Genomic DNA, 26,374 nt, shown 5'->3' with positions numbered 1-26,374 from the left:
GATTTCTGTAAATAAACCAAACATGCGACGAAATAAACCAATAGATTCCTGAGACCTTGGTTTCCAGACAGACTTTCACATCCCTTTCCAATTACACAGTGGTCTTCTATAGCTGTCATATCAGTATCTATGTCTACAGCAGAAAAAAAAAAGCTGTTTTATTTCTCAACTATTTTACGTCTGAATTTCTAAAGTCAGCCTTGGAAGACACCAAGAGGAGAAAAATCTCTAGAGGGCACAAGGGCATTGCTCCATGTTTTGATTGTAAGTGGCTGAGCATCACCAGGCACAGTGAGATGCTGGGTTTGCCTGGCAGTCTTTTATTGTTGCTGGATGTTCAGACTCCCAAGGGCAGCATTCCCATGTAAGATAGTGTAGCAAGCTGCTGATAAATGAGACTTGGCTAGCTAAGCAGTGCACACGGCGTGCAAGAGAGACGGAGCCCCCTCTGACTCAGCCTGGGCACAGCTGTGGGAATAATGACCAGAATGCAGAGCAGCGAGAGGATCGGCCATCACCTCGCAGCCCCGTCACCGTGGCAGCAGCTGATGTCTTCTGCTTGCCACGCATTCCAGTGGACTGTCATCATTACTGAACCCCAGGAGTCTGGCAGTCACAGAGCCCTGTCAGTAGCAGCCAAGTCAATGCCATGTGTGAGAAGTTGTACTGGGAGGCCAATAAGAATTTGCTTATACTCCAGATATGTTAAAAAGACTGGCAGGAGTTTATGATTTACTACAAAAATGAAGAGATATGGATACTTGCGTTTGGCATTTTTCCTCTTAGGATTGTTCTTAGGCCACAGATAGCTTGAAAGCTTCATGGAAAAGAGTTTGTCCACTGTGAGTTTTGCTTCTATTTTGTTCAAAAGTTGGTTTAGTTCAAAATATGAGTGAAAATACGCAGCTTATTCTGGAGACCACTGACTTAAATAGATAAACCAATTCCCATCCATGCATAAATAACACTTCTGATCCTGAATATCAGCCTGGGTCCGACCTCCTCCTGTGGTTCTTCCTGCACATGTGGTAGTCTTTGGTTTCTGGCATTTCAGAAGCCATTTTCAGAAAGGGAAAGAATTCCAAGCATAAGGCAATACACAAATACATAAGCGGGGGTGCTGCCACAGAGAGAAGTTTCTCAGCTTTCCATCAACAGCAGTAGAATAGGAGTCATGGAATTAGTCAGCACCTCCAGCCCCAGGAGTAATAAACCACACTGCACTTGTAACAGCACACTCAAGCCCGTGGCCAGGCATCATGTTACACACGTTTGATCTCCTCAGTCAGGAGGCAGAGGCAAGACAGCCTCAAGTTCAAGGCCAGCCTGAGCCATGCAGCAGGACCCTGTCTAAACAATACTACTAAAATAAAGCCCTTGCTATCCCCTAAGAACTGTTCTGTCCCTCCTCTGGCTGATGCCTTGGAGGGCCACCTCTACAACCCAGATCAGCTGAGCTCCCTATCTGTTGGCCTTCAGTTAGGCTCAGCCAGTAGGGGCTAGAGAGGTCAGGAAGCCTCTGTTAGCTCCCTCCCTGTCAGGACTCGGTTAGGCACTCTACGAGTGGGTGCCTGGCTGTGGCTTCAACTCTGGTGCATTCTGCTAAGATATCTCTCCTTTGTCTCTAGGGAATCCCCCTGCTGTTGCCACCTGGTGCGGTCCTTAAATCACATGGTCACCTTTGTAAACAGTCTTTCCATTGAATTCTCCTTATTGCCCCTCTAAGGTGCCATTTGTTTCTTGCCAGGACACAGACATCGATGGCACCTTTGTAGGAAGTAGAAAAAGGCATTGAAATTAGCTACATAGGTTTGTTATATTAGCATCTCTATTTCTGTATACTTTGAAACTTCCTAAATGAAAAGATGATCCAGAAGAAAAAGGAAAGGAAACCATTGGTGGAGCTTGCACAGCTTGGTGGCCGCAGAGCTGAGGCTGAGCATGAGCCAGCTCAGTAGCCTGGGTTTGTACCCAGAATGCCCAGCCAAACTGATCAGCCCCCTAAAACAGTGGGTAGATTCCTGGTAGCTGGAACTGTTTCAGGAGAAAATGAGAGTCCTATTTAGACATATTTCAGATTTAAATAATTATGAACCAGAAAAAACAATAACAAAAATGAACAAATAAGCAAAACCCTCCAGAGCACTGTGCTGGGGGGAGGTCCCTTGCTTTTTCCTCCACTCACATAACACAATCAACACACATCTCTGTAGTGGGTAGCCATTCCAGCTTTGATCTGTAAGTTCCAACCCCCATTGAGACTTCGGCAACTGTCACGCCTACAAGGCGGGGCGAAAGGAGGCGCCTGGGGACCCGAGATCTGGATCGGCTGGCGCTCTCTCTGTTGCGGGACCCTGGACTAGAGAGGTGTACCAAGCAGAGCTCCAGAGAACACCGCTGGACTGCGATACACCTTCCCCAGACTCCGCGACCTACCTATCCCTTAATTTGTAAGTTACGCCATTAAATAAATCTCCTTTTATCTACGTGGAGTGGCCTTAATAATTTCACCAATATCTGGCGCCCAACGTGGGGCACGAACCCACGACCCTGAGATTAAGAGTCTCATGCTCTACCGACTTTGATAACCATTCCTTTGTATATAGTCTTGTATTAGGTTAGAACTTTCTTATTTAGACAAAAAGGGGGAGATGTAGTGGGTAGCCATTCCAGCTTTGATCTGTAAGTTCCAACCCCCATTGAGACTTCGGCAACTGTCACGCCTACAAGGCGGGGCGAAAGGAGGCGCCTGGGGACCCGAGATCTGGATCGGCTGGCGCTCTCTCTGTTGCGGGACCCTGGACTAGAGAGGTGTACCAAGCAGAGCTCCAGAGAACACCGCTGGACTGCGATACACCTTCCCCAGACTCCGCGACCTACCTATCCCTTAATTTGTAAGTTACGCCATTAAATAAATCTCCTTTTATCTACGTGGAGTGGCCTTAATAATTTCACCAATACATCTCTGTGACAATGGTATGGGGATTTCTTGCTACCAGCAAGTCAGCAATCAGGTCTGCAGCAGACAACATTTGGGTGCTCTCTAAATCAGTTCAGTCCCCCAAGACTGCACACACACACACACACACACACACACACACACACACACACACACGCACACACACATATACACACCATACCACACACTCACAAATTTACACTCACACCATCATATACACACTTCAGATGCGAGTTGCAGACCCCAGGTTGTTATCTGTGTGGGGCACCTGACTATAAATTAGAGTACCCCCATCCCCTTCCTGGGTCCAATTAATTTTCTTGAATATCTCATAGAACCCATTTTAGCGTTTTACTAGACTTTACATCTGCTTGTCCTCACTGGGCCTTGGCTTTCTAGTTCATACAATGGGGAAAAAGCACATCTCTCTGTTCATGGGCTGGAAGGCTGGAATTCTGCAGCATAGTTCCTGACGGGGTGAGCTTTGGACATCAACCACTGTCCTCTAAAGTGTTTACACAGAGGACAGACAGGGGAGTGTGAAGGTTAGAAAGATTAACCAGACGGCACATGTAAGGACCCTAGAGAAAAGGGGCATGGCCAAAGAATTTTGTTTGCGCCAGTGTTATGATCTGTTCTCCAAGGAGAAATGCAGGAAGAGAAGAAAGGAGCTTGGGAGGTGTTTCCTGACATCAGGAGTGGGAGGGCTGTACAGCTGATAGGGCACGAGCATAAGGACTCCCAGCGTCTCCGAACATGCTCACGGGCACTTTATCCCCTTTGTATAAAAACGCCTGAATGACATTAGACAGGATGTTGAAAGACTGACAATTTTGACAGACAAATAAATGTTAAGCTAGAAAAACATTAAGTCTTATTAGATATTAACTTCTTTTACTGAATGTTGACACACCTATCAAATTAGACCCAAGATGATATTACAAAATTAAAAGTCTAGGATAGGGCTCATTGGTAGAGTGTGTACAAGACCCTGGTTTAATTCCCAGCACTGCCAAAAATATAAAATAAAAAACCCTACTAGACATGTCAGAGGCATAAGCGATCACTGGCTCCTCCTAAAACATCCCAAAGATTTTTTTCAAGGCCCCAGAAGAATCTTTGTACTAAAATCCCCCTCCACTGAGAAAGAATGCCCTCGCTAAGGACTCGACCTGCTCATGTGCCATTCCTAACCCAGTTCTGAGTACCAAAACTGACAAAGCCAGGGAGGCTACCAGGGTCTTCTCTACGGTTTTCACCAGGTGACTTGGCTTCCTGTCTGAGATAGCAGGGCAATGTTTGGTTCTGAGGTCACTGCAATGTCACCTGACCCACGTCTTCCTCTCCGCCTTGCAGATACTTGCCTGAGATCATGAACGATGGGCTGACCAACCAAATCAACAATCCTGAGGTGGAGGTGGACATCACGCGGCCCGACACTTTCATCAGACAGCAGATCATGGCTCTCCGGGTGATGACCAACAAACTGAAGAATGCCTATAATGGCAATGACGTCAACTTCCAAGACACAAGTAAGGAAATCGGCATGAAGACCAGTGAGCCCGGAAGTGGGAAGTGCTTGTGTGAGATCTTTAGTTACATCTCTCTGGCCTTAATCATGAAGCTTTTCCAGTCTCAGCCACAAACCTTACATGCTAACTAAAATCATAATTCCTCTTAATGAACGGCTGTGTGCACTTGTATGTGTGGGTGTGTTGAGTGTATGTGTGTATGTGCGTGTGTGGTGTGTATGTGTGTGCATACCTATTTACACACATGTGTAGACCAGAGGTCGGCCTTGAATGTCATCCTCTCTCAGGTGTTATTAACCGTATTTTTAGAGACAGGGTCTATCACTGAGACCTGGAACTCACCAGTTCAGTTAGGCTGGCTGAGCTGTGAGCCACAGGGATCCTCCTGTCTATGCCTCTCCAGTGCTAGAAGTTCAAGTACACACCACCACGCTTGGCTGTTTCTGTAAGTCCTGGGGATCAAACTGAGATCCTTAATCCTGCACAGCAAGTAGTTTACTCGCCAGGCTCTCATCCCAGCTTCAGGGGAATTAGTTAGCCATATGAAAGCAAAAACATAATTTCATCTGCCAGTTGATCCATTTATAATAGATGACTGTTTTTAACCCTGTCTTTTCTATAACAACTTTTATATCTACTCCAAACTCCTGCCAACTCCCCCATTACCACCTAAAAAATGTTCCACAGATTTCTTGACAAGCTGGGCTTGAATCCCCATCTTGTTTCTCATAAACAATATCATAAAAGTTCCTTGAATTTATGATGGCTCAAAGGTCACACACATGCAATAGAAACTGTAATCCAAAGGTTGAATTTGGATCTTTTCTTAGGTTGTCATTATGTGGTATGATGCTCTCTCATGATTCTGCACAGAGGTTTTAAATCCACAAACCCCAATGAGTCCCAAGACCACAAGGGTAAACAATGACATTCTGTGAGGTGCTACGTTAGGCTAGAATGCTGTGTGTTGTATATTTTCTATTCATTTGAAATTGTGGTCTTTGAAAAATTAATGAATTTATTGGGATATGACTTCACTGTAAGTAGAGAAGAATCAGATCCCTCTATTACAAAGAAATTATTAAATGCTTAGGATACTAAAATTGTGAGAAAAAAATAATGGCAAAAGGTTCCAGCTAGAAAACTATTGGAGGCTCCTCTGAGGTGACTTATTAAAGAGCTAAGACAGTGTCTTGAGGGTGGTAAGCAGGTTCAATACATTATTTTCCCCCTACTCAGTTGTGCACAGACACAAACTATAAACATTTATATCTGAAATATTAGAGAAACAGTAAACCACTGAAGCAATATTACACATGACTGTTTCAGTGGGGATCATAAAAGCATTTGAAGTGATTTCATGGGCTCTCATAAGTGAACACTGAAATGAAGCTAAGAATGTTTGGATTTTGTCTAAGTGGCTTCAAGACGCATAGCTACAGAAGCAAAGGCTTTGTGGGACTTCTTCTCAGGTATGTTGGTTTTCTCTTAAGTGTGTAACCTAAGAGAATTCACAGGGAAAAAAGTTCTTGAACAGCAGTTGTAAAGCTGCCAATGCCCCTCAAGTTGCTCACTGAAGCTGAAGATGCATGTGTATTTGGTTAATGAGTTAGAAGGCACAAGTTACAGATGGAAAACATCAAGTCATCTCAGCTCTGCCACCATCTTACTGAGCTGCTCCTGCAGAACGTTTTTAGTGCTTTCTTCCATTTTAAAGAACTCAAGGATTCGTTTTTTCCATACAGGGTAATTACCACCACAATGGACTTCATTGCTATCAAATTTCTCAGAATCATCCCATTATCTCTTTTTGCTTTGGCTAGACCTCTCTCTTCCTCCTCAGAAGAGAACGCTACGCCAGCTTTTAGCCTTCACTGCTGCCTTATCACTTAGCCTCATGTTTCCCATTCTATCCATGCTATCTCTCCATGTAATAATGTGCTGTTTTACTTGGAGAGTAACTATTTAGATGAGTAATGAAGTTATGTAAGAATTATCCAATGTTGGTGTAAGACGAATCTTAAAAGGTCTTATTAGTAAAAAAAAACCTGGAGCCAGGTATGGGGTGAGAACTGAAAGATCAAGGGTGTGTGCCACCATTGCCTGACCTCTATGTCTAATCTAGGGGCTGGCTCTATGTCTGATCCCCAGATAAGTTTATTAGGGTGCACAATATATTGGAGTATACAATATATCACCACATGTTGGCTTCATTGCAGTTCTTTCTTTTCTAGCCTAGAAAGGTGTCATTCTGTAAAACTCAATGAATGTAAGGAGACAGTGAATTTTCTCAATTTCTTCTCCAAAGAAAACAGAAATGAAGGACGGTGAAGATCATCCCTTGGCTCTAACGCAAGCACTGAATGCAGCTGTTCTAAGACAGTGCCTGGCCTGTGAACCTTATCACATCCATAGCCACCACCACCCTTATTGCTTGTAGCCTTTTTTTAAGTGGCCCATTCTATCACCATAACACCTACATTTGTGATTCCCTTTCAAAAAGATTGGGGCCATTGTTTTTCACAGCTAGAACCTCTTGTCATTATTTGCTTCTCACAATTTTAATATTCTAAGTCACTTTAATAATATCTTTGTAAAGGTTATATTACCTCTTGCTCATGATACTGGTGTTCAGAACAATTCCCTTTGCAATTCTGATATCTCTCAATTTAATTAATAGGCATTTTTCTCCTTGTAAAGGCCAATAATGATAAGGCAGAGAAATGATAAGAACCAAGTATAATGTATTCAAATGATCTTATCTGGTATTTAGATGTCCCATTTGTGGGGGAACAGTGCTGAATGTCTCTTCTTCACTCAGGGGAACAATGTAAGAGTCCCTACACTGACTTGGCTTGACTTAAGTTGTATCTGAATCCAAAATGGTGCCCATGTCTCAGGAACAGTGAGGCCCAATAGCAGGGCAGGAGTTTAGGAATGTTAGTTAAACTCACTGAGCAAATGAACATAACAGCAAACCTCATTACAAAGATTACTATTTCCTGTGTCTTTCCAGAAACATTGTGTTGTTTGTCCCCATAACAGTTCTGGGAAGTGGACGTTATTATTTTTATTTTTACAGGTGAGGAAAAAGATGTTTGTTGAAGCTGTCCACTCTTGTCCGTCTAAATTCATAATGGTAGCTTAAGTGTTAGGCCACATTTTCTGGGGGAAAAAAATCTTTTCCATCTGGCATCATTGGCAGCAGTGAGTTTGCCTCTACCTTTTGCCACACACACAGCCTGTATCAACTGCATGTGTTCAGATATAGAAACTGATAGAAGTTGAATTAATTGCTCAAGGCATATTGACTTATTCAACAAAGATTTAGTGAGCATCCTGCTGCACATCAAAGATCAATGGCCACCTGGAAATGAATGGTCTATGCAAAGACTGTACCCTCAAAAAGTTTATATTCTAGTAGAGTATGGACAGTGAACAAGCAAACAAGCAAGTAAATAGTACAAGTGCAGATATTAGGGAGAACTTTCAGGTAGCAGGCACAGTGGGAGCTGGCATGGTAGAGGGGTTGTCTTAAACCATCTGCAGATACCCAAAGCCAGAGCTGCTCAAATCCTTGACATAAATGATTTGCATATGACCTATACACATTCCCTGATATGCTTAAAATAATCTGTGGATTCTTGATAACACCTAAAACAATAAGTCCTATGTAAATAATTGTTATGTTGTATTTTTCATGGAATAATGGCAAGAAAAAATGCAAACATGTTTGACATAGATACAGTCGTGGTAGAACTACATGTTACACAGTGCTGGGGAGACTGGGAGCCATGACAGAGCAGGAAGCTTTAGCAGGGTCTGTTCAGACATCATACCATTCACATGGGTTTTTGGTATTTGGCAAATTCACATTGCTTCTTGGAACTTTCTGGAATTACTTTTACTTCATAGTTGGTTGAATATGTCATCAAACATGAAGGAACCAAACAATGAAACATGATAATTGAACAAACCCAGAGGCATGGTGGACAGCAGGGGAAGATGCCACCCTCAGACTGCATAAGGTGTGGGCACTGAAGCAAGCAGGGACCGGCAAACTTGTTCTGTAAAGGGACAGGTAGTATGCTAGGCTTCAGAGCTGTACAGTCTCAGTAACAGCTGCTCTGCTATTCCCTGGGAACAGGAAAGAGCTGCAAGCCATTGGGGGTGAGCAGCTGTACCTGTGTGACAATCAAACTGTCAGCTTGAACTTCACATGTAGAATTCTTACAGTCTCATGATAGGATGCCCAACTGATTATTCCAAACATTAAAAGACAGAGAAATTGTCTTTACATTTGGGGACTCGGGGAAATAAGCAGCGGGCTGTAGCTTACCGACTCACTGAAAAGGAGTCCATCTTTGCTGTTGGACAAGAACACGGCTTGGGTGGGGGAGAAGGCAGCACAGTAGCAATGTCTCCTCCATTCTGCAGCTTTCTGCTGCTGTTTCTGCAGTTCCCTGCCTGCACTGCTCGCTCTTATTTTCTCTTTTACCTTAAATGCCCTTTTAAACATCTTTTGGAGAGGGTTAGGGTGAAATACACCTTTAAACCCAGCACTTGGGGGCAGAGATAGGAGAAGAAGCATGACTTTCTGGTCAGCTTGGGCTCTAAAACCAAAGAAAAACAAAAATTATCTTTAAAAAGCATGATACCTGTTTAGAGCAGCAGTACTGAAGTACAAAACAGCAAAGAACAAAACAAAGAACAGATACACAGATGATAGATACACAGATGATAGATACACAGATGACAGATACATAGATGACAGATACACAGATGATAGATACACAGATGATAGATACACAGATGACAGACAGATACATAGATGATAGATAGATACATAGATGATAGATAGATACATAGATGACAGATAGATACATAGATGACAGATAGATACATAGATGATAGATAGATACATAGTTGACAGATAGATACACAGATGATGGATAGATACATAGATGATAGATACATAGATGATAGATAATACATAGATGATAGATAGATACATAGATGATAGATACGTAGATGATAGACAGATGATTGATTATAGATAGATATGGATAGATGATTGATAGATAATAGATGATTTACAGATAGGTAGGTAGATGATAGATAGTTAGGGAGAAGATAGATGACAGATGGATAGATAGGAAGAATATAGATAGATGATAGATAGATGATAGTAGATAGATATATCTATATAGATGTATATATTTAATTGCATGTGTGTGTGCATGAGTTCATTGGCTCCACATATGGTGGAGCTGGAAGAGGCCAGAAGAGGATGTGAGATCTCCAGGAACAGTTACAGGTGGTTGTAAGCTGCCTGATGCTGATCCTGGTCCTCTGGAAAAGCAATACTGCTCTGAGCCTTCATGCCATGTCTCCAGCTCCAGGAACATAATTTCTTAGTCATTTAAATACTGGTCAGAAGAAGTATCTAATATCGGTATTAGATGTTGAGGCCACCCATTACAAGTCTGCTCTGGGTGGGTACCAGTGAATACTGCGTTTCAACCCTGTTTCTGGCCCGTGGTTAACCTGCCCATGAACGACAAGTCTAGGGGCCGACGAGCAGCCCTTTGGTGGAGTGTTCCTCCCACACCTGGCCGCCAACTGTGGCGCTGTTTGTCTCTATTCCCAGCTAAGCGCTCTAATTTTCCTTATCAATCTTCCCCACCAGGCGATGAATCCAGCGGCTCAGGCAGCGGCAGTGGGTGCATGGATGACGTGTGTCCCACAGAGTTTGAGTTTGTCACCACCGAGGCCCCTGCAGTGGACCCAGACCGGAGAGAAGAGGAATCTTCGGCAGCGCAGGGCAGCTACTCCCTGCTCTCCTGGCCTCTGGTCTGCATGGTCCTGACCCTGCAGAGACTCCACAGATAATCGCGGGCTTTGGTCGAATGAAACTGCAGTTTAGCTCTTCAGTGGCCAACTCCCTTCTTTTCTTACACTCTTGGACAACGGACCATGCCACAAAAACTCGCCGTTTTCTATGACAAGAGGGCAGTCTTGCAACCTGCCTCCCTTTTTGTTTTCCCAAAGAGTACCAGGTGCCAGAGGATCTGCTTCTGTCCTTCAGCTATCTGTGGGGACCTTGTTTATTCCAGAGAGAATTCTTACTCAAATCTTTCGTACCAAGAGATTTTTTCTTACCGTCATTTGCTTTTATGCTGCAAAATTAAAGGAATTTCACGTTGTGAGGGTTTTTTTTTCTAACACCCCACTTAGAATAATATAAGATAGGAAGAAAATAATTTTCCGTTTCAAATCAGGCAAAACCCCAAGACAACTGCCTTTTCAACAAGGAAGCGAATAAAGGAGAGAAAATAGAGGAACTCTCATGCTATCAGGTTTGGCGATGACAGCCTGGAGCGAGCTTCTCTGTGACAAGCCAAGTTTACAAAATGCTTCTGAGGAGAAGCATAACATTTTTTTTTTTTTTTTTTTTTTTTTTTTGTTTTGTTTTTTTTTTTTGTTTTTTCGAGACAGGGTTTCTCTGTGTACCTTTGCGCCTTTCCTGGAACTCACTTGGTAGTCCAGGCTGGCCTCGAACTCACAGAGATCCGCCTGGCCCTTTTAATGTGGTGGAAATACGCTGTTGTCTTGGAGGTATTGTCTTGCACTCAGCCCAAACCGATTTGGAGGTACTGATAGTAAATTTAGGATTCTGTCTTTATACAGCGGTAATCTTATTGCGACTTGACGCCTCTCTTTCACCCGCCTGATGGCGCTCACTGATGGCAGCATTTTCTGTCTCCTAACACCTGTCCATTGTAGCCAATTGGCACCGATTGTCTTCAGTTCTTCATGGATGGCCCTGTCAAGTCTTCTTCCTCCTAGGTCTTGACTAAGAATCATCTTCATTGGTACAGTCTCTACATTGGCCACCAGTCCGACATGAATTAGACATCTCAGCTCCTCGGCTCCTGACTGTCCCCCAAATAAGAGTTCTCTTACTGACAATGACAATTAGCTCCACACATGAGCTTTTGTTACAGACTCTTTGATTTGTGTCAATTGGTTTCTGCATCACGAGGGCATTCTCTTACAAAATAACTCACAACAACAAAAAAAAACAACTCAAGATAAAAAAAAGAGAGAAAAAAACACTATATATATAGGATTGACATGGAGATTTCTTTCACTTTTTTAGTCTTAGTATGATCATCTATTTTTATATCAATATATATATATAAATCACAGATTTTAACTTCTTAATTCCAAGCTCAGGGTTGACACTCCTTTGTAACAAAACTGTTTTGTCAACCAGCTCTTCTTGTTTTGTGCTGCTCAGAGAAAGGATTCCTCAGTGATCTGTGAGCACCAAGAATCAAGAAAGAGAACTTTTTATGTATCTAACTGTCCATCTATTCCAAGTTTGCCAGGGCACACCCTTTTCACACAAGTGTGTTTTGTCCCTGGTGCTCCAAACTGTCCTGAGCTCAGGGGACAAGCCCTGGTGTGCAAGATGTTACTGGCAATGGAATGTGTGTGTGTAAAGAATGTTATTCATGAAACACCATTGCTCTCATGTACAACACCTTTGGCCTAGGACTCCTGATGGGTACTATAGTAAATGACCTAAACTCCGCTACAGCCTAACCTCCCCACAAAGCCAGGCCCAATGCTTCCCCCGTCAGAGAGAAAAACAAAACAAACAAACAACAACAAAAAAAAAAACCAAACCGGGGTTATAGGAAGACAGTTGGCTAGCCATGTGGTTTTGGTTTTTTGGATTATTCCTTTTGCTTTATTTCGGATTTTGGTTTTGGTTTTTATGATGCATCTGGAATAGGGAGAAGAAGTATTTTAAGACACCACCGCATACCAATCACATTTTAACTGACTCATCGACAGTATTGACACATAAATGGTTCTATCTCTATTCTCATCAAAATTAAAATTAGTTATCGATTTCATCATCATCTCTAAGTAGAACACATGTAGTAGTATTAAGTGTATTTGAGCACTTTTGAAAACAAAACATATTTACAAGCATCTGTTGCTACTTTATGCCTAAAAAATATGAAGTATAGGATTCTGAGAGACTTTGCAGCATCTTTCATTTACATTTGTGTGAAGTTAACACTTAATCAAATCCAGAATCGCATCCTTTTGGAAAGCCGTCCAGCTCACCGCCCCCTTCAGCTTCTCATCACCACTTGCACATAACACATCTTTGGGAAGGACCAGTCATTTACGTTACTCAGCTCAATGTATGTTCAGAAATCAGTACTGTTTTTCTCCAATAATTATGGTGCAGTACAAATTAAATCAACTTTGATTCTCCAGGATATTTGAGTAATAATTTTTTATGGCTTTAAGCTCCAACTCTCTTTTAAAAATATTTCTGAATTATCTTCTGTAACACAAGTCAAAGATTCTTATTTTTTACAGTGCTTTTGCCTCCAAATGTTTTTTTTTTGCATGCATATGACAACACATTACATTAGTGAATGTGAAGCCATGTTCTGTGCACATTAATCACACAGATAATATAAAAATGCCTGTTTCCTTTGTTTCGACAACTGTACTCTCAAAGGTATTCCTATTGACAAGAAGTAGTAATGCATATGAGTCAGGCCAGAGTTGAAATGAGGATTGGCCGACACAGCCACATCATTAGTCACCTTGCATGGACACGGTCAAATTGTTATTCACTTGAACTTCCCAGTGATTGTCACCACCCATCATACGGTTTTGTTCTTTCTGTTCCCTAAGCCTTTTCAATGAGTTCCCCCTTTTCAGTACTGTGGAATCCTCCTCCCAAATAAATTCTCATTTCAGCAATGATAGGGGATGTGTTCACGTTCCATTGTCATTCATGGCCGGCCCTCATTTGTGATGATGTCCCCTAAATTCTGTGATCACATCATAACTTGTGTTATGAGTAGAGAGGAATGGGACCCGAAAATTGGACACTAGAAATTGGTGGGTGGTGCTCATAACTGCAAACACTTAGCTTATTGAAGTGCCTCTATTTACATGTTCTTTAGTTATAGTATGTATTTTTCTAACAGAAGTACATGTCTGCGATTGGTGTTTATTACACTTTGTATATGTTACAACAAAGGCTAAATGGAGACTAATGTCTTCAGCAGAGAAGAGTGAACTGTAAATTGATGAATACGAGCCCAATGGTCCGGGACCAACAGCCCCCAGACAGCCTTCTGTCACTGCAGCCACCACAGACTAGCACTGGAAGCCTGACTCCCTTACTGTGATTGGCCCAAGGAGGAAGGTGACAGGAATCACCTGCTTCTGTCTACACTGAAAAACACTATTCATTGATGAGCAGCAGTCTTTTTAAAAGGAACATTCTTTAAATCAAACACATTGGAAATGCTATTGGATGCAGAACCATAAAACTTGAGTTCCATTCCCTGCTACAGACATTAGCCTTCTTTAATTCTTCTCGCCATTACATACATATTTTGGCTACGGACTAAGCACCAACTTAAGTCCTCAAGGAGGAATAAAACTTGGTAAAATCCTGGCTTGCAAGTCTTTCCTCACCCCTTTCTGCAAGGCTAGTTATCAGGTAGTTTGTCTTGGGGTTTCAAGCGGTAACAAACGCAGGATTTGACTGCTCCAAACTCTTGCAGATACTCAAGCTCATGTTCTTTGACTTACAATCACTAACATATTTAAATTAAAACAATAGTGTAGCCTTGCAACCAGAAGAGGAAAGCAGTCCATAACTTTTAAATCTGCAATATGTTCCTCCTTGGTAGAGATATTAGCCAGTGCTTAGTTTTAGGCCAACTTATACAAACCGAGTACTGATTTGTACGCATTCTGGAGACTTGCTATGTCATAATTTGCTACAGCCCAGATTCAGCTTAGGATGGGAATGCTTGAGACTTCCTTGGGAGTAGAGTGGGTACTGGAATCTTTGGCATTGCCTTGTAATGAAGGACTTCATGAGCAACACCTGAGGAAGGTACCGCAGTGCAGTCTCTGTGTGCACATACAGAACACACATGCAGGAGAAATGTGTGCACCAATCAAACCTAAAATTTTATGTGACTGTCAAATGACTATTATTTGGGTTAAGATTTTTCATTTCTGATTTGGATAGAAAATTGCTATTAATCTTGTATTAAAATAGTTTTTAAAAATCTACCTGTGCCCTCTCTGTGCCTTTTCAATGATTGTCATAGTCTGTGTTTTATATTTTAAAATGTTTTTGTTCACATCATTTTAGAAGCATCAGCACTAAAAATCAGTAGTCAACTAAGTACACACAGTACTGGAAATTGTGAACCTCTGTACGTGTAGGACATTTGGTTTCTTAATGTGTGAAGAAACATTCAATCCCTCTTCTTCTGTTTCTTCTTAAAAAACACATGTGACATCATAGAGCTAATGTCAATACCATACAGACCAGGTCAGAAAAAAATAAGATCACCTATCAAAGGACTAACTCCTCTAAATGGGGCAAACTGCACTGACTTTATATTTCTGAGATGCTTCCATGCCCTCATTCATAATGAATACTTCAGCCCTCTAGAGACTCACTTAACAAACCCGTATGAACCTCGCCAAAGCACCTGCTGTGGGGGCTGTGTCACCGGTGTCCAGACACCATCAGGTAGAGGTGCTCAGTCCTCAGTACAGTTAACCATTACCTTAATAGAAATACATCATCAGTTTCATGAATACCCTTAAATGTAGGAATCTATATAAAATAAAGTTATCAAGAATGTGGCATTTAGCTGTAAGGAATACCACAGTTTAATTCTATTATCACCATTATGGTTTTCTGTAGCACGAATCTCTAAAGGGTCTTATTAATAAAAACAAACCCGGAGCCGGGTATTGGGGTGAGTGCTGGAAGATCAGAGAAGCAGAACAAGCCACAGCCACCTCACCTTGCCGATTTCTCAGCTGATCCTGTTTCCTCAGACTGGAGGCCTCTGAGTCCTCATCCAAATGGATCTCAGCTGAACTGCCTCTCGAAAGCCTGAAACTTAACCAGCCTAGTTCCTGGTCCTCAAGCCTTAGAACCTTTCTGCTTTCTGCCCTCACTTCCTGGGATTAAAGGCTCACTTCTTGGGCTTAAAGGCGTGAGTCACCATGCCTGGCTGTTTCCAGTGTGGTTTTAAACTCACAGAGATCCGGATAGATCTCTGCCTCCAGAGTGATAGGATTAAAGGTGTGTGTGCCACCATTTTCTGGCCTCTGTATCTAGTGGCTGTTCTGTTCTCTGACCCCAGATAAGTTTATTAGGGTGCACAATATTTTGGGGAACACAATATCAGCACAGTTTTCATTAAGCAAAGTGGTTTTCACAAGACAATTTGGGAGCCATAGAACAAATGCCCCTACAAAATCAGAATGTAACAGATTTGATTTGGAAGCAAACTGAGCCCAGTGTAACAGGAAGGAAAAGCATCAAAAGTGCAGTACTTTCCATTAAGCGGTAAGACTGTTTGTTTTGAATAAATAGTCTGGGAAAATAATTGTCAAACATGTGCATCAAAATGGCATCCACTCTGAACATACCATTTATGAAACATTGCCAGTTAGAGGTCCAATATTGTTTTGTGTCTTTAGAGCTAAAAAGGCATGGCTGCAAGTTTGAGCCTAGATGAACAGCCATGCATGGTTCCTGTGTTGTTGGTGTATTTCTCGGCCATTTATTTGATGGTGCAAATAGGCAGCCAGACATACAGTGTTGAGTTATATGTGGGACATGCAGCAAAGCCGGGAGGAACTAGAAGCCTCCTCCTAATCTGCCAAGGGAGCCTGGGCTCTGGCGCACCTTCAAGCACAACCAGAACAAGAAAAAGGAAATGTTATCACAAGAGTGCACCAGTGTGGAGAGAAACAGAAGGAAGGCTTACACATGGGACTCAAGAAGGTAGAAGAACCTCTACCTTAAATGAACTTGTCTCTTCAGAACACCCAGAGAGTTTTTGTTTTGTAAGAAATTTTTCATTGACTTAGGTAAATGACCTTTCTTTCTAGAGATAGGTGATGATCCATTATCATGTGCCAGCAACCGTTACAGGTATAAAAGCAGATGACGTGAGTTCTGCTTCTAGGCATCTTGCATCTTACCCAGAGTTCGGCAGAGATAGCCAATATATAAGTAAACAGGTGAACATGGAGACTTCAGACAGTGTGAGGTGCCATAACCGGACTTGAATGGGAAACGGCACTAGGGAGGAAACTCTCCTTAGCTGGGTGGTCATGGAGAGCCACTACCTAATGAAGCAGAGGAACAGCCATGAGAAGGTCTAGATGACCCTCTGACTGGAAGTTGACGGCACACCGGTCTCCAAAAACTAAAGATAGCACACAGAGGATACCTACCACACGCTTACTCTGTAACGTGGTGTCTTTTAACTGCCTTCTCTCTTAAACTTTTTTCTTAATTAAAATCCTAAGTAAAGAAACTGCTGATTCTGGGTGCTCGCATGCCTTTGAACTTGTAAGTGCTGTGAGTCAAAGCATGACACTTGGACAAGAAGTACATGAAGTCTGCATTCCCTTGCCTGTCAATTTGGCCTAGATATCACATTCAAAAAAAAAGCAAATTATGTACAGTGTCTTGTTTTCCCAGGGACTCTGCCTTTCATCAGTCTTACTTGCAGTTTATTTATCTGGTCTAATGATCAACGTGACTCAGGATATGAATTTAAACAATTGAGCAGTCAGTTAGTAGGAAATCGGCACGGCCCCTTTGCTGACCACTGTAAGAGCATCCTGAGAAGGACTATGACACAGAAAACTTGTCCATCTAAATCCTGATGCTGGTGGCCGTGTCTGTCTTGAACTTTTCTCTTTAAACATTCAGAAATGGGACCGTCAAGTTAAAGAGAGGTCTGTCTACAAAACCAGGTTATCCTCTTTCTTGACACAGCATGCCTGATATTAGTAAAAAAAAAGGCAGCTCATACCAAAGGGAGATTGCACACTCACCTTCCTGTCGTGACCATCACCGCATGTCCCTGATCTAGGCAGGGGTCCCTGTCTTGGCTTTACAGAGCAAAGAGCCTGCATGGTGAAGCCTCGATCTTCTTACCTGGCTTTGGCTGACCATCTTCATTTCTACTTCTCTCCCCCGCCCCGCCCCCTCAGGACACTCACACCCTAAGGATTGGATTTTGAGTTATTCTGGTTCCTGTGAACCTCTTCCTAAAGTGTGGAACTGACACAGCCATTCAGCAATAGGATCCCAGGCACCAGCTCTGAAGTGACGCTGGCAGAAAGTCACCGGACAGTTTTCCCAATCATCTCCAACTCTGAAGCATCTATTGCGGATTCTAGTATACTGCTCCTGTGTGTGAAAAATGAGATGCCCCAGATTATAATAAGCAATGAAGTCTTAGGCAAAGATGCTGTTAAAAGCTTGTTAATAATGCAGGAATGATTTTCATGTTTTATCTGTTTGTTTTAACCATTTCATATAAATTAGCATTTGGAAACTATTTTAATAGAGCCACAGATAAACCTGGCATTTGTACATGTGTTTGTTTTTTTAAGAATGAAGCTTTTTTATTTGTTCATTTATTTAAAGGAAATCTACATTCCAAGCAATCTGTATCTGTGCAGAGAGCTTGAGTCAGGAAAGATGGGTAAACAAAAATGACTTTTTCTAGAACACACTGACAATAGCTTTCCCACGCCTGAAATCTTGCTTCCTCTGGGATAGGGATGTGATCACTCTCCTCCTGTGTCTTAGGAGCAGGGAAGGTTTGACTTGGGACGGCATAGGAGGAGGAAAAAGGAATATTGAGTAGAAATCTGCCCTCCATCATGAGTATCAACTCTCCAGGGAGAGACACCCACAGTGAGAAAAATCAATTTAAAAAATCATGAAGGAACTTCGATACAGTGAGTGAATATTCTTATCTACTCACAAAGTATAGGTCAGAAGCCAATGTGTCCCCAACTTTCTAAGATAATCCCCTGCTTCTGTTCCAGCATAATGACTGACAGTACCTCTTTCACTCTCGATAATAAACTATAAGTTCAACTCAAGACTTAATAATGCCCATTTTCAAGATAAAATTATACTCACATGCGTATAACACCTCATACTTTTTCCCAGATATTTGTGTAGCTGAAACAAAGTAGGTAACCTCAGTCAAAACTAACTCCCGTGTTTACATGTATCCTGACTACTTGCTGCATTGAAAGCATTTGGAATTAGAATCAAGAATCCAGAACCAACTCTAGCATCATCAAGTACACTATTCCTGACCCACAAAGGCCTGGCACTGAACATGAGCCTGTTTTCATCCTAAAATGGACTGCACTTGGAACATGACCCCAGGGGGCGGTCTTTCTGCACCTCAGCAATTTTTCTGGTATGTCAGGAAGTAAAACACCCAGCAACAGTGCTTTCACACAGCTCTGTTTTGATCCATTTGCTGCAGAGAGAGATATAATCCGAGCTCCACTTTTTCTATTTGCCAGTCTTAGCAAGAACAGACCAACTATAGGCATTTTCTTTTGTTCTTCTTCTAAGTCACATGTAGGATTGACCCATGTTTGGCCATCTATTCCTAGAATTCTCCTGTATCCTGGCGTAGCACACATGATACATGAGATTTGCATTAGATGATACTAGTCATTTCCTAGGCAATACTGTGGCCTCCCCAGTTTCCCTCCTTTCCCCTCAGAGGGGTGGAAAACCAAGGAAATAAGAGGCACCAAGTGTTCCGGCTACGAGTCCACTTGGACTTAGAGAAAGGCATTTTAGAACTGTGTCCATTCGGTTACCAGTTCTAAAAAGCTCCTGGCAACATTTCCCATCTAATGCCGACATTGGAATAATAAAACCCTTGTGGTGTTCCACTTATCTTCTGGAATGATGTGTTCCATGAGAGAGCAAAGTGTGATATAAAGAGTGTCACCTGCTGATACTCAGCATATAAAATAACCATTTGCTTAAATCATTCAGCCCTCCATAGTGTGCCCCAGGCATGCTTCTGCAAGATCACCTATTCCCAGAATTTTCTTCCAAGGATTAGTTGGACAGAAATGTATACATTTGCATGATCTACAGACTAGAGATGGAAATTTCTTCTAGAGTTTGCAATATTAGATAAGATGTGAGATGGAAATTCACCTCAAATATATTTAATTATTCAGAGCCCTGCACTCTTACGTTAGTTCAGGAAGATACATAATTCATCCAGACATGCTCCCTCTCATCAAAGAGAAAGTCATAACACCTACTAAAAAATATTGTAAGCAACACCATAATAACAATGCCTAGGAACTGTGCTAAGTGTTTTCCACATGTGAATCAATTCATCTTGTTATGAAAATACAACATTCGCCAGATGCAATGATGCACACCTATAATCCCAGCACTTAGGAGGCAGAGACAGGAGAATCTCTGTGAATTTGAAGCCACAATGAGATGGATATTCTTGGTTGTCAACTTGAGTGCACCTGTAATTAACTAAAACCCAAGTAGCTGGGCACACCTGTGAGGGATTTTTTCTTAATTAAATCTTTTGAAGTGAGAAGACCACTTCTAATCCAGAGCTTCTGAGATGAGAAGATCCACCTTTAATCCAGACCTTTTGAGGTGGAAAGATCCACCTTTAATCTGGGCCACCCCTTCTGCTGGCAGCCTATATAAGGAACATGGAAAAAGGAAGGGCGCTTTCTCTCTCTCTCTCTCTCTCTCTCTCTCTCTCTCTCTCTCTCTCTCTCTCTCTCTCTGTTCACTCTCACTACCAGCTCCATTCATTCACTGGCATCGAAGCCTAACAACAGATGAGACATCCAGTCTCGTGAACTAAACAACTACTGGATTCTTGGACTTTCCATTGGTAGACAGCCATTGTTGACTAGCTGGACCATAGCCTGTAAGCCATTCCAATAAATAGTGGGTGTGTGTGTGTGTGTGTGTGTGTGTGTGTGTGTGTGTGTGTGTGTCTATGTATCTTTGTATTCATTCTATAAATTCTGTTCCTATAGAGAACTCTGACTAATACACCTGGTCTACATAGTAAGTTCCAGGCTAACCAGGGCTACATAGTGAGACCTTGTTTCAATAAATAAATAAATGTAAAAACAGAATATTGTAAAAACAACCAAAAAAGGATAGCTATTATTGTTCTAATTAGGCGAGGAAGCTAAGGCACAGATAAGCTAAATTTCTTATCTAAGTCCCAATAGCTAAAAATTGGCTTCCAAAAGATGGTAAAGTCAGTAGAGCTGGAAGCAGACATGCTTCCCTAGGGGGGTGCATTCTCTGAATGAAAACAGAGAATGTTCTCAGTCTTCCAGGAGGAACCATAAAGGAAGGGGAAAGTCTACTTTGGAGACAATTGTCTCCCTTAGGCTTCACTGCAGATGAAGTAGATGGACAGCTGTCAGCAACCATCTCATTCCCATATATGCTTTAACATTCCCAGAAGGTGAAAAAATGTGTTTCTTGTCCATGTCCTGGGGTCCGAGGAGGCCACCCTCCTCTGGGAGGAGACACCCAGAGCCACATATGTGTGGACATAAATATCTGTGGAGCATAGAGATAAGGTTTTAACCTCAATTCCCCAGCTCTATGAACACATAGGGTACACCACTGACTAGCAAGGCTCCATCCCATGTCAAGGTCTTGATAATGCCTAGAAATACCACAGTGGCTTTGTGTTGGCTGTGAATGAGCTCACCCAACCTCTTGGCTGAATTGTAACCTTCTCATCACATGTTCCCTATGTAGTGCCCAATGGACTACTCCGTGGTCAGAGTGTCAGTGGCGACACCTTCCCTGCTTCTGAAGTCTCCTCACCACTAGGCTATTCTTGCCCAGCACTGTGGGGCTGTTGGACTGGGAAGGACTGGCAAGGAACAAAGGGGGAAAAGAGCATTCTGATGTTTGGTGACAAGGACAAGAAGGTGCCTGTCATACCCCACACCCTCCAGGGCTACAAGGATGCTTTCTTTCCACTTCCCCCTGACACTTCATTATCCCAGTGTGGCAATCTCCTAAGCCAAGGTCATTAAGGTAAATGCCGTTGCTCCCCATAGGGCTCTTTGGGCTGCTATGTTGACATGCTTATCCAGCTCATGATATCCCTAGAGCCGGTGTTCAGTTCACCAAGTGGTTAGATGTGTAAACACTGTTCTCATCCAGAGAGGCTGGAGAGAGACGGGGCTGTTGTGCTTTGTATTCACTTTAATCAATTACGTGTTTCTTGCCAAACGGGCCTTTCCCACAAATACTGAAGACAGCTGCCTAATGACTCTCTATTAGCACCAGCTCACATCAGTGGTTATGCATCTTCCAAAGGTACTTAATAAATACTATTAAAAGATTTTGCTTTACAAGGATGGTAGTCTCACCAGATGTGATGTTGTGTGATTAGACAAAGGCAGTCTTAAAACGTTTTCAAGGTAGCATTTTAAAAGTAATCCTTTATTAGGTTGCTGAGCAAGATACCCTGTTAGCACTTAAAACACAGGGAAGGTGTGAGTTTACACAAAGAACACTCTACCAGATGGTGACAGTAGTTATCCTATCCCCAAACTTGGATTGTATTTACCCCCTCCTTTCACCTACAAAGTTGACAACACAATGTCTGGCTTTTTGAGGGGAGCAGGTCATTTCTGTCTTCCTGCTGGTTCAGATGTCTTAATGAACAGGTACTTTGTATTAACAAGTGTGAGACAAGAATGTTTCAGTCCTGCTGGCCTGCAGTGCCTGATGCAGCCATAAGGGATAAGAATACATTTTAATCTGCAACAGGGTTCACTTTCAAAGCTTCTTGGCTTTCACTAAGTTATCAGTTATTAAATTCTTTTCGACTCCTGCTGAGGCTGCCAGGAAACACCCAGAATCTCTAAAAGAGGCATTCTCCTAATCTTTAAATCATTGGGAAAAAATCCTTAGCATCTATTAAATGTCTTTTGCCTCCTAATCTGCTCAAAACTAACAGGAAGGAAAAGCTTGGGCATTTCTTAATTAAGAAGTAAGAGGTATTGAAGGAGGACTTGACATCACCACTATGGCAAAGCCAGAAAAATGAAGATAAATTAGGCACCCCTAAGACATTTGATGTCCCTTTGGATGGAGCTAGTCGGCTTATCAAGTGATCTCTAAGAAGAGCATAGCCTCTAACTCATGTGTGTGTTGTTCTGTTGGAGTGGATGTGAGGAGAGGGCATGAAACTAGAAAGGGGACCGTGGTGCGGGGAGGAAGTGGGTACACACGATCTGAAAGTGGAAAGAGGAATACTGGGAATGGAAGAGTACAAGATGGGGCAGAGGGATGGAGGACAGCAAGGAGGAGGAGTCAACAAAATAATGTAAATATGAAAGGGCATAAGGAACTCTGATGCCTGAAATCCTGGGTTCACACCTCCAGTCCCTTAATCTAATTTCTGGTTTAGACCTCAGCAAGGACGAGAGCTGGAAACCAGATAAGCTTCTCAGCTAAACCATACCAACTAGTCACAACCTGGACCCAGTTTTCCCTGTGTGTTTATTCATATTTGGAGTCCACATTAAGAATGAATTCTAGAACTCTCTTTTGCACTGCTGTATCCTCCCCAGTTCTGTGAAAGCTGTATTTGTGTCTTAGCTGTCATCATCTTATAGGATGTGATAACAATCTTGATCGACTGATCATGCAGATGGCTTCATGCTTGCCCACACTGACAACGCTAACCTCTGCTCCTCTGTTCAATGTCAGCTTCACCTGCAGAAGATCAGAATACACCAACCCAAACCACACCTGAAGACTGAGCTAACCAAGAAACTTCAGATGTAAACTTCTCCTGCCTCCCTGTTTCTAATGAAATTCTGTCATCCGTTTTTCCATTATAAATGTGACATCGTTTCTGTCTGTAAAGTTGTCTGCTCTGCCTTCTGAGAAACAACACTCTTATCTGTACAACCTTACAGACAACAAGCTTTCGTTATCTTGCATCCCAATCGCCTTCTCACAATTTACAGAAAAGTGCAAGCTCTCCCTCACTCACAGATCCACCCTCACCACTCTCTAGGAGAGTGTGCAAGCTCTCCCTCACTCACAGATCCACCCTCACCACTCTCTAGGAGAGTGTGCAAGCTCTCCCTCACTCACAGATCCACCCTCACTACTCTCTAGGAGAGTGTGCAAGCTCTCCCTGGAGAGAGCACTTGGTGTGTGTAATTGCACTCTCTTCTTCACCCTTTGAAACTTGTCTTTCGTCAGTTTAATTTGCAAGCCTCAGTGACTAAACTAAACAGAAAAAAGAGGATTTTCCTCCTTCTACTCCAAAGAGGATTCTATGGAGTAAGTGTGTCTTGTGCCATCCATACATTCACATAATGTTGTTCATTTTCAGACCAAACTTCGTTAGTCTGAAACAATACATTAAGTACTAAAATGAGGTGGGGATTGTTTGCTTGTTTGTTTGTTTGTTTGTACTTCATACTAGGCATTCATAGATTCCATGCATGAAAATTCAACTGTTCATTGGAATGGATTTGGAAGATGCCATACCTTCCAACACGCACAGGCTCGCACGAGTGTGAGCATCAAAGATCCTACTCTCCTGACCGTCTTGTCCTAGCTGAGTTTTAAACGGCAGCTCTCAACTTTTCCATCTCATCTCTCCCACTCAACAAGCGTCTTTCTACTGTCCACTTTGTAACCTTTTGCTCAACTATTCATACTTTTTGTCAGTGATATTGCTGTTTGACAAGCCAGCAAACTACTCACAGCATATTTCTGAGTAACTGTCCATTGTCCCTAAACTCAAAGGAATCTGTAGTGTGTCCTACAAAGAAAATATTCTTCAGACAGAGGTGTTACAGAGCTCCTGGAAGGGAGCTGTGTACAATATATATGTATTTATGTAGTTATGATAAACTTTTCACCTTTTTCTGTACTCTCTCATCATAATTGATTTTTAATGTGCTGTTTAAGAAAGTATATGAGCAAATAAAACATTAGGATGAATTTAATTATCGTGTGTCTGTTGGGTACTGTCAGCATTACATGAAAATACAGCTGCATTTAATTTATGAGAGGATTGTTGAAATTGCACGATCTGGATTCCACTGCTTGTCCACGTACATGTACCCCGTTCTTACCAGAACCATGAAACACTGCACAGGACAGGCAAGGCGGTTTTTATTTCATCCCTACCTTCAGCTTGGCGTGAGAAAGGACGAACTGAAAGGGAGAGGAGCCACAGGTTTCTCCTTTGCTCTTTCCTGCTGTGTCATCATTTTGAGAGGAAGTTATTGACTAACGGGGAAGTGATGTGAGTAAGAGGAGATACAGTAGCTTGCCTGGCGATTTGTTGTGTTTATAACATTGCTGTTGTCTTCCCGAGTTGCAGGCAACTTCTCAATCAAATGGAAGCATGGCCCTGGGGGCGCTGGCTGCTCTGCCTTCTCATCATGGGAGGGATACGCTCACTGGTGCTCCCAGTCTCACAGAACTCCCACACATCAGCATGCCCACTGTAATTTTGCATACATGGGACACTGCTAATGCCACACAAGGAACAACAGACACGCACGTTCTGTAGCTATCCTCTGCTCATGAATTATAGTGTCCCACCAGACTTTATATTAAAATACAAGCTCAAAGAAAGAATTACCAAGAATTTTGGGATGGTGATGACAGAGCAGTAACACAAGTCCCTCCTGAGCATGGGACACTTGGAGATTTCATGTTATTGGAGAAAAACACTTGAGGTTGTTAACATATAAAGGAAAAGGCTCATTTAGCTCATCAGAGGTTCAGCTCTAAAAATCAGGCCTCTGGTGGAGGTGGCAGAGAGAAGCAGCTTGCACATACATGTTACGTAAGTGCTTACAGCTTGAACCAGAGTACCATGGGAGAGTGTGCAACTGTAGTCCCACTGTCTCCCTGGGGGGCATGTGCAAAGTCACCTACAGACCTTCCACCAAGCCCTGCCTTCCAACTTCCAATTGTGTCTATAACCCAAGGGCTTCTGGGGGACATTAACCCTACGTGAACCGAAGCATGAGCACATAGGTCACACGTCTGTGAAAATGACCCTGACACCCAGCCTCAGCTGAGCTTTCCACCTGAAGTTCATATGTGGCTTCTAGGATTACTTACAGAAAACACTCACTAATCTAAACAAGTTTTCAAAATAACTGTCCTCTTCCTAGATAATAATGAGTCCTTGAAATAGCAGAGGCATGGCATCATTCAGCCTTGGTATTTGCCAGTTATCAAAAAAGAAACTCTAGACCTTAACTTGGATTTAACTGAACAAATTGTAGAAATCACTGAAAAGCACACTGAGAGTATAGATGAGGTATAGATGAGGGGTAGAGAACTTGCCTCATGCGTGAGGCCCTAGGTTCGGTCTCCAACATCACCAGTACATGAGCGCATATACATGCACACACTTATCTATTACAAGCTAAGGTCTGAATCTGAGCGCAGAGTCACGCAGGGAAGCTCAGCTCTATGAAATACGCACCTTTACAAAGAGATGCGCTTCAGCAGGATTTTCAAAACCAATGGTGCCCACAGGGAATGACTAGAAGAAAAAAGAAAATCTCCAGTGTATAAGGTGGGAAGATGTTCAAAGCTAGAAGCATGAGATGGGGGCAAACAGAACACGAAAAAGAAGAGCCCGTGCTGGAAGCAGCAGCGGGGGTAGCCTTGGGAATGAGGGGGGGCTGGGAGGTGCTGCTATTTGAACCCTGCAGGTGAGGCTGAGAGTTGAAACTTCAGAAAAATGAGAGGAAGAAATTGCCAGTAACTCTGAATCCAGATCCTCAGGGGAGAGCAGCCCGGGGGGACTGAACCATCAGCAGAAGACTCTGAAGGTAGATAAAAGGGAGAGGCAGCAGCCAGGGGCCAGAAACGGTTATTAATTGATTGCTGGCCTTGCAGACTTGATTATTACAAAAACAAAACACCACG

The 26,374-nt window shown here is 42.5% G+C and overlaps 1 protein-coding gene across 2 annotated transcripts in view; it reads left to right on the top strand.

The window, feature by feature from the left end:
- Gpc6 (glypican 6) overlaps nt 1-14,625 on the top strand; it is a 1,071,516-nt gene extending 1,056,891 nt beyond the window's left edge. For both annotated transcript variants that reach the window (XM_052732493.1, XM_052732494.1), the window contains 2 exons: nt 4,316-4,491; nt 10,181-14,625. In XM_052732493.1, coding sequence (XP_052588453.1) covers nt 4,316-4,491; nt 10,181-10,383 — 379 coding nt within the window. In that variant the 3' untranslated portion in view covers nt 10,384-14,625. The remainder of the gene's footprint in view (nt 1-4,315; nt 4,492-10,180) is intronic.
- The last annotated feature ends 11,749 nt before the right edge of the window (nt 14,626-26,374 follow it).

This window comes from Peromyscus californicus, unplaced genomic scaffold (genome assembly GCF_007827085.1).
Source record: "Peromyscus californicus insignis strain IS unplaced genomic scaffold, ASM782708v3 Scaffold_12__1_contigs__length_115047231, whole genome shotgun sequence".
Lineage (NCBI taxonomy): Eukaryota > Metazoa > Chordata > Mammalia > Rodentia > Cricetidae > Peromyscus > Peromyscus californicus.
Note: the sequence above shows the minus strand (reverse complement) of the source record. Positions and strands in the feature narration are given on the sequence as shown.